Source organism: Merops nubicus, unplaced genomic scaffold (assembly GCF_000691845.1).
Source record: "Merops nubicus isolate BGI_N331 unplaced genomic scaffold, ASM69184v1 scaffold17593, whole genome shotgun sequence".
Taxonomy (NCBI): domain Eukaryota; kingdom Metazoa; phylum Chordata; class Aves; order Coraciiformes; family Meropidae; genus Merops; species Merops nubicus.
The window spans coordinates 8,689-17,261 of NW_008597062.1; the positions used below are offsets into that span (position 1 = coordinate 8,689).

Consider the following 8,573-nt stretch of genomic DNA (forward strand, 5'->3'; position numbering starts at 1 on the left):
AGGGGGGGGACCCTCTGCAGCTCCAGGCTCTGCTTTTGGGGGCTGAGCACCCCTGGTTTGGCTGAGCACCCCTGGTTTTTCTCAGCACCCCTGGTTTTTCCAGACTCGGAGCGTGAGGTTAGGGTAGGACTGAGGAAGAACCTCTCCTGCCTTTCTCCCGGTGAGGTCTCAGCCTAGAAAAGCATTTTGGTGTGCTCAGAAGGGTGTTGTCTCCTCTGTTCTTTCCCTTTGGGTGGTAAGGGGTGTGGTGGGGCACGCTCCTCCAGGAGCAGTGAGTCCCAGCCATCTGTACTCCTGGCTGGATGCAACCAGGCGCTTCCATTTTGGCATTTAAAGGGAATGAACAGCAAGAGCAAGTCGTGTGCTGTTTGGCTGCTGATAAAATCTTCCTTGCTGGCATCTGCTGACGTTCTGGCTGTCTCTCCTCCTAGTGCGGGTGGTACTGGGGACCCATGAACTGGGAGGATGCAGAGATGAAGCTCAAGGGGAAGCCTGATGGGTCCTTTCTGGTCCGAGACAGTTCTGACCCCCGTTACATCCTGAGCCTCAGCTTTCGGTCCCAGGGCATCACCCATCACACCAGGATGGAGCACTACAGAGGTAAGAGCTGCAGGGGGTTCTAGGGGTGCTGCTGACAGCAGAGCTTGGGTTTGGGGAGACCTGTCTGCTCACAAGGTCCCCAAACTGCTCTGAGCACAGAGCTGGCAGAAGACAGGGAGCAGCAGCAATGTGTCCTCACTCCTGGGCTGAGGTTCTGCAGGAGGCCTTGGAAGCTGCATTTGACTTTGCCTCTTGGGACTCAAGCAGTGACTCTCCTTAAAACTTGGAAAAATTGGGGAGTGTGAGAGTTCCCAAGTCCTCAGGCCTTGCTTTGGAAAACAGGACTTGAAGAAAATGATGGCAAAATCTTTGGGATTCCACACTGCTGAGGTGGGATGGGCAGCAAGAGTCACTGGTCCTGGCTGTCCATGCCTCCCAGAGGGGAGCTTGTTTCCATGTGGAATGAGAAGTGGACTCTTGAGGGCCACAACAATGACCTGAGGGGGGATCCCCTCTGCTGGGAGGCCAAGCTGGGAGAGCTGGGGTTGTTCAGCTTGGAGAAGAGAAGGCTCCTGAGAGACCCTCTGGTGGCTTTTCAGTGCTTAAAGGAGCCTGGCAGAAAGATGGAGACAGGCTTCAGCAGGGCCTGTTGGCACAGGACAAGGGGTGATGGTTTTCAGCTAGAAGAGGGTGATTTAGGATAGAGAGAAGATGAAATTTCTGCTGCTGAGGGTGTTGAGCCCCTGGCCCAGGCTGCCCAGAGAGGTGGTCACTGCCCCATCCCTGGCACCATCCCAGGGGAGGTTGGATGGAGCTCTGAGCAACCTGCTCTAGTTGAGATGTCCCTGCTCCATGCAGGGGGGTGGGACTGGGTGACCTTTAAAGGTCCCTTCCCCCCAGACCCCTCTGGGGTTCTCTGATGTGGCTCATCACCTTGCTTTGTGCCCCTGTTGCCCGAGGGGTGCTCGGTGGTGGTGCCACCCACGGTCTGTCCCCAGGCTGAGAAGCTGAAGCTCCACTGTGGTGAGTTTTTGTTCTGAGAAGCCACAGAACTGTCCTGCCCTCCCTTCCTGCTGCACTCCCCCTCCTGCCTGGGCTGCTTCTCACCTCGCCCACATGTTTCATCTCTTGTCTTCACCCCAGTCCTCTGCACTGAGCCCTTGTGCAGGCAGCTGTCCTCAGGGGGAGGAGAATGCCCCAGAGGCTCAGTGCCCAGGGGGGAGCTGCCCTCTAACCAGTGGGCAAACATCTATCAACCTTTAATAACAGTTGCCTGTAGAGCCTTGTCATTAAATTGTGGGTTCAGAGGCTTCCCAGCTGAGCTGCTGCAGGAAAGTGGTGTGCCACCCCTCAGAGCAAAGCTCATCCTCTTCCTCTCTGTTGTCCTGGCCCCAGGGGTGCCACTGCTGTCCTCTGGTAGCTCTGCTGGTGACACCTGGCAGCACTTCTGGTGGTGAGCCCCTCTGGTGGAAGGGTGCCCCAGTGTTAGTTCTGCCCCATCTAGAGCCAGTTCCCCTGTCCCTGACCTTTGAAGGGAGGATTTTCATCACCCTGTCCTGGTGGAAACAAAACAATCAGAAGCTCTGGGAGCTGGAGGAGATGTGAGGCTGCCAGGGCAGGGGATAATTTCTCACAGTTGAGCTTCAGAGCAAGCTTCTCTGGCTGCTGCTCTGGTTTATTATTTCAGGGCTGGGATATATCCCTTTTTGGAGCATCCTTAGCCAGGTATCCTCCCCATTCCTCAAGCTGTCTTCACTGCGTGGGTGGAGGTTGGTGCTCCCAGCCCTGGCAACACATCCAGGGCATCATTTTTTTGGGTGCAGCACTTCAGTCTGCATCAGCAGCCCCGTGCTCCCCCCCAGGACTGGCTGCCTGGTGCTGAACCTGCTGCAGCAGCCTGGAAAAGTGCAGAGCCAGCACTTTGAGAAGCCAGTGGAGATGACAGATGGTGAGGCTGGGGGAATGTGGGGAGAGAAACACTTGACCTTCAGGTTTCAGGTGGATGAGAGGGAGAAACCAGAACTTCTTTGTCTTTTTTTTTTTTGCAGGGGTGGCTGGTGTTTGTGGTTTGTCCTTTGCACCTCCAGGCCCCTTTCAAGAGCTCATTCAGATCTGAGTTTCCCAAGAGTTTCTTATTTTTGTGCCTGCTGATCCTGGATGTTTAGCAGGATCCCTGTTCCCAGGCTGGAGCAGGGGTGGGAAGGATCTTTTCCCACCAAACCCTACCAGACCCAGCTGTGTCAGCCTGGAGCTGGCTTCTGCTTTCCCATTTTCCTCTTCCCAGTGCAGCTCTGCCTTGGCTCTTGCTGGAGCACTGAGAAACCTGCAGATAGGAAGGAAGGTAGAGGGGGGATGGAGATTTGTGGGCAGCATTTTGCCACGTTGGGGTTACTAAATGGGATAAATGGCAGCATTTTGGTGCAGGGAGGAGGGGTCTGGTTGCAGCACAGAGATGGTGAGACTGGTCTGACCTGAGGCTTAAACTTGACCTGTTTAGGGATCTGTGGGCAGAGTCATCTCCAGTTTCCTTGTTTGCCACTCGAGCTCAGTGTGCCCATCGTGTCAGGTGGCAGCATGGGCAGGGCTGTGTCTGTGTGGCTTGACCCTGCTTCTACCTGACAGTAATTTGAGTTAAGGTGTTTTAAACAGCTGGTGAGCCCGTGAAGCTGCTCCCAAGCCTGTTTTGGACTAAGTGATCCTTGGCAGAAGAGGACTTCAGCACCTGGATCACTGTTCTAGCTGTGGGTTTAGCTGCTCAGATGTGGTGGCTTTCCTGGGAGTGGGTGGGATGCTGTGTGGAGGAGCAGGGGCAGCTGCTAATGCTCTGTTCGAGTAGGTTTTGATTGTTTTAGACCCTGCAGCCTTTGCAGGCTGCTGACAAGTTCAGGCAAATGTGGCTTGTGGCCATGCCTGGGTTGCAGCAGTCAAGTCCTCGTGTCTTTGGCTGCAGCCTCAGCTCTTGGAGGGTGCTGGTTCCAGAGGAGCAGCATCCCTGTGAGCTGGTGCTGCTGGTGTTCCCTCTTAGTGCCACGAGGAGTGGTCAGCCTGGGGCATCCTGCTGCTCTTTGAGACTATCAGACTCAGGACTAAATGTCTCCTCCTGCCATCAGTGCTGCTATAACCTGAAACCTTTTCTGTTCTCTTGGAAGGGACCTTCAGCCTGTGGTGCCATCCCAAGTTTGAAGACCGCTGCCAGTCTGTGGTGGAGTTCATAAAGAGAGCAATCATGCACTCCAAAAATGGGAAGTTCCTCTACTTCCTCAGATCCAGGGTTCCAGGTGAGTCTCCTGCTGAGTCCAGGGGATGTTTTGCTCTGTGAGGAGCTGCTGGTCTGTCCTAAAGAGCCACTTTAGCATGGTTTGGGTCTGCTGTGCCCTGCTCTCCATCCTTGCCCAGGGACATCTCAGAAGGATCCTGAGGAGCAGATCTCTCCCCCAGTAGCTGCACCACTGGTGGTGCTAAGGAGGCTTCCCAAACCTTTCTTCCCTGGAGGATGGAAACCTGGCACCATATCCCACTGTGGCAAGTGGAGCTGGAGACTGGGAAGCTACTCAATGAGCAATTATTTGGCTACCAAAACTCTGCATTCTTCCCTCTCCAGCCTCAGTACTGCTCTTCTGACAACTCCCTCCATTCTTTGTAGTCCCAGTTCTCCCTTGGCTGAGATCCACTTGGGGCTGTGGGGAGGGGACAAATATCTGAGCTGTGGGACTGTTTCCAAGTGTGAGCTCCAAGTGAGCCAAAAAATCCCATGGGAAAGGTAGGGAAGAGCCTGCCAAGTAGGCAGAAATGCCTCTGACTTTTGAGAGAGCAGCAGTGGGGGGCAGACTTGGATAGGTGGTGGGTGAGCAGTGGTGCTTTGAACAAAATCAAGCAGGAATAGAGACACTGCTGGAGTGAGATGGTGGCAGTGAAAGGCAAGAATGAGAGAGTGTAAGGTGCAAAGAGTGTGGCCAACAGGTTGAGGGAGGTTCTCCTACCCCTCTGCTCTGCCCAGTGAGGCCATCTCAGGAGTATTTGGTCCAGTTTGGGGCTCTCCAGTTCTAAGAGAGACAAGGAGCTGCTGGAGAGAGTCCAGGGGAGGCTACAAAGCTGCTGAGGGGCTGGAGGATCTCTGTGCCAGGCCAGGCTGAGAGCCCTGGGGCTGGAGAAGCCTCAGAGGGGATCTGAGCAGTGCTGAGCAAGAGCTAAAGGGTCCCGGGGGGCAAGAGGCTGGGGCCAGACTCTGGTCAGTGGTGCCAGTGACAGGACAAGGGGCAACGGGCACCAACTAGAACCCCGGAGGACAGGAGGGGGAGGGCTGTTCCCTCCCCAGGGCTCCTGCAGGGCTGGACTCAGCCCAGAGCTGTTCAGTGTTGCCCTCTGCTGCAGACATCGCCAACAACTGGGAAGCTGATTTATAAGGTGGGTGGGTTTGAAGAAGGAGAGGGCTGTAAAACTGATTTTGCAACATACCCTATCTTCAAAAAATCCTTTCAGCTTAAAGATACTTCATGTTCCTGGTCCTGAGATCTCTTCCCATCCAAAATAGGGCTTTGACAGCTTAGGACTCCAGGCAAATGCCTCAGAAATGAATTGCTCGAGAAAAATATGCTCAAAAAAGAAAATATCTCCCCTAAAATGTGTTTTGCACCTGCTGAGGAGTTCCTTGCTGCCTGATCCCTGCTCTCAGCCACCAGCCAGGCACTGGGTGCTGCTGCCTGATCCTGGAAACCCCAAAGCCTCAATGTGGTGCCTGATCTTCAGTGGGAGAACGTTTAGGATCTGCATCTCCCCCGTGGGATGGGGGGAGGATCGTTAGTGCTGTTCTCTTGTGGAAATGTGAAGTGCTGGGAGGAGGAGGTGGCTGGTTCCAGCCCACATCTGGCTCCTGGCAGTGAGTGGTGGCCAGGGCAGCGTGTGGAGCTCCTGCTGCATCCCCCTCGTGGCTGGCTGAGCTCCCAGAGGCTAATTCCTTTTGGGTAAGGAGAAGAAGGAAGAGGGGGGAGAATCCAAGCCCTTCAATTGCTTGCTGTTCTTTGCTTTCTCAAAAGCTGGCTCGCAGCTTCCTGAGCTGCCTGGAGCAGTTCTGAGCCCATCTTAGTGTGAAGAGCTTTCCCTTGGCTCCTTTCACTCCATTGCCCTCAGAGACAAGCCAGCAGGAGGGGGTTAGAGTGTAACTGGCTTGGAGTCCCTCTGTAAAGACAGATAAAACCTTGTGCTGTGAATAAACCCAGCTCCCCAAGATCCTTCCTGGTGCTCCTGCTGACCTCTCAGTTCTGTGGGCTCGATTGTTGCTCCTAACTGGGGGAGGAGGAGGTTTTTTTGGGGGGGGGAATGGCAGGACTCTGCTCGTTTGCAGCCTGGGGAGGCTGCTCCCTGCGTGGGGAGCTGCTGCTGCCTCTGTGCCCAGCCTCGTGACCCCAAGAACGAGCAGTTCTGGTGCAGCTTGAGCTGACCACATCCCCCGGGCTTTTAACGCCTCGCTAGAGCTGCCCAAAGGGCTGCACAGAGCCAAGCCTACGTGCTGGTCATGCTGCCTGCCTTCTCCTTTGGCTTTCTCCTGCATCTTTTCAAAAGTCTCTTGTTTCTCTGTATAAAGTGATGCTTCATCTGCTGCTCCTGGGAGAGGGGAGGGGAGTTGGGAGCTTGCGGGGTCCTGGGATTTGCTTTTCCACAGCCACCCCGTGACATCAGGACTGAGGAAGGCTGGAGATGCTTTGCAGCTGAAGGAGTATTGCCCCTGGCAGCTCTGGCTCCCTGGTGCCTCCAAAGCTGCGAGCTGGCTCCTGGGAAGATCTGCTGGGAGGACACAGCCCTGCCCAGAGCTCCACTTCCCCAGAGCCACCTTTTCCTTTCTGCATCAGTAGATTCCTTTCCAAATGTCTCAAATATGACTTATTTTCCCTTTTTTTCCCCCAAAGGTCTCCCTCCAACACCCGTCCAGCTCCTGTATCCAGTCTCCAGGTTCAGCAACGTCAAGTCCCTGCAGCACCTTTGCCGGTTCCGGATCAGGCAGCTGGTCCGGATCGACCACATCCCCGAGCTCCCACTGCCCACGTGAGCCCCCCCCGGGCACCAACCCCTGCTTTCCTCCTCCCCCCTCACCAGGAGGTGCCCATCCCTGCAGCCAGGGCTCTGGGAGAGGGTCAGGGACTTCTCCAGCCGTGGGGCAGGGAGATAAACGCCCCGTGGTGCGTCGGGAGCGTGCGGGAGTGGTGAGCAGCCCTGTGGCCGATGCCACAGCCCTGGGGTCCCTGCTGCTGTTCTGCTGGAGGTGATGGTGACCTCCAGAGCTTCTAGAGAAGGTTCTGGTTCTCCTTTGTGGAGGTTGGTGTGGTTGTTGCTGAGGGTTAAAGCCTCATGCCTTCCCCAGGCCCCTGATCTCCTACATCCGCAAGTTCTACTACTACGACCCGCAGGAGGAGGTGTACCTGTCGCTGAAGGAAGCTCAGCTCATCTCCAAACAGAAGCAGGAGACAGAGTCCTCCACGTAGCAAGGCTGCCTCACCCCTCTTGGTGCTGTCACCGATGGTACGTGTGTGTCACTGGTCCCTGCCCTGTCCCCCGGGGTCAAACAGAATCGGTTTGGGTTGGAAAGGGTCTCTCAGATCAGTGAGTCCAACCATTAACCTGCTACTGCCAAGCCCATCACTCAACCATGTCCCTCAGCACCACATCCACATGGTTTTTAACTCCACCACTGCTCTGGGCAGACTGGGACAGGTCTGGACAACACTCAAGGGGAAGAATTTTTCCCTAATATTCAACCTAAACCTCCCCTGGGGCTACCTGAGGCTGTTTCCTCTTGTCCTGTCCCTTGTTCCTTGGGAGCAGAGCCCGACCCCCCCCTGGCTCCAGGCTCCTGTCAGGAGCTGTGCAGAGCCAGAAGGTCTCCCCTGAGCCTCCTTTGCTCCAGGCTCAGCACCCCCAGCTCCCTCAGCTGCTCCTCCCCACACTTGGGCTCTAGACCCTTCCCCAGCAGCTCCGTTGCTCTTCTCTGGCCACGCTCCAGCCCCTCAAGGTCCTTCTGGGAGTGCGGGAGGAGCCCAAACCTGACCCCAGGATTCGAGGTGCAGCCTCCCCAGTGCTGAGTGCAGGGGGACAATCCCTGGCCTGCTCCTGCTGGCCACACCAGTGCTGATCCAGGCCAGGATGCTGGTGGCCTTCTTGGCCACCTGGGCCCACACTGGCTTCACCTTCAGCCAGCTGTCAACCAACCCCCCAGCTCCTTTTCCACTGGGCACTTTCCAGCCTGGAGTGCTGCAGGGGGTTCAGGAGGGAAGTGCAGTGACCCTGCTGTGACATAAATCATTCTGATGGCAAAGAAAGCACAAAACCCTCCTGAAGAACTTGTGGCTATTCACTCCACACTCTTTTACCACTGCCCAGCTTCCCTTGGGGAGGGCAACAAGGCTTCTGCTGCTTTCTTGTGCATAGTTGTGCCCACGCAAGCCTGTGCTGGCTCTGGTGCCAAACCAGCCACAGTCTGGGGCAGATCCTGCCGTGTGGAGTGGACGTCTGATCCCTTTTCCCTCTCTTCCTCACTAGGAATTGGGTTGTTGCCATCCTGTAGCCCGAGTCAGGCTGTGGTGGGAAGGAGGCACACGATGGTGAATCCTGCTCCTGCGGCGCCGCTTCTGCTCTCGAGCTCTTTTGTACAGAGAAGAGGGTTCAAGGCTCCCAAGAAGCTCCGTGGAATGGGAACAGGAGCCTCAGCTCCTGGCCGAGGGGTCTGGGAGGCAGCTGGACCCAGCTCACCTGCTCCCTGCAGAACAAAGAATGTCATGGCACTATTGACAGCTTTTGGGAAGTTTGTTTTTTAAGTTTGGATGTCTATTTTTTTTATCCCCCTGTTGTTTTTTTTTATTATTTTCAGCATGAGAAATACTGTCTTATGATCAGCTGAATTTTATTATCCTCCCTTGGAAAATTCAAGGTGGGGAGAGAGAGAGAAGGGGACTCTCAAGGAAGATCTGCTCCAGGCATTATGGCAAGACCCTTCTTTGGTCCTCGCCAAGAGGGGATGCAGCCCAGGAGCTGCTTGGGTGCAG

At 55.5% G+C, this 8,573-nt stretch overlaps 1 protein-coding gene across 1 annotated transcript in view; it reads left to right on the forward strand.

The window, feature by feature from the left end:
* The window catches only part of SOCS7 (suppressor of cytokine signaling 7), a gene marked incomplete at its 5' end in the record, with an annotated part of 11,562 nt that extends 4,546 nt beyond the window's left edge, over positions 1-7,016 (forward strand). The window contains 5 exons of the mRNA XM_008936589.1: positions 104-123; positions 432-600; positions 3,690-3,818; positions 6,444-6,579; positions 6,896-7,016. Coding sequence (XP_008934837.1) covers positions 104-123; positions 432-600; positions 3,690-3,818; positions 6,444-6,579; positions 6,896-7,016 — 575 coding nt within the window. The remainder of the gene's footprint in view (positions 1-103; positions 124-431; positions 601-3,689; positions 3,819-6,443; positions 6,580-6,895) is intronic.
* Positions 7,017-8,573: the final 1,557 nt, after the last annotated feature.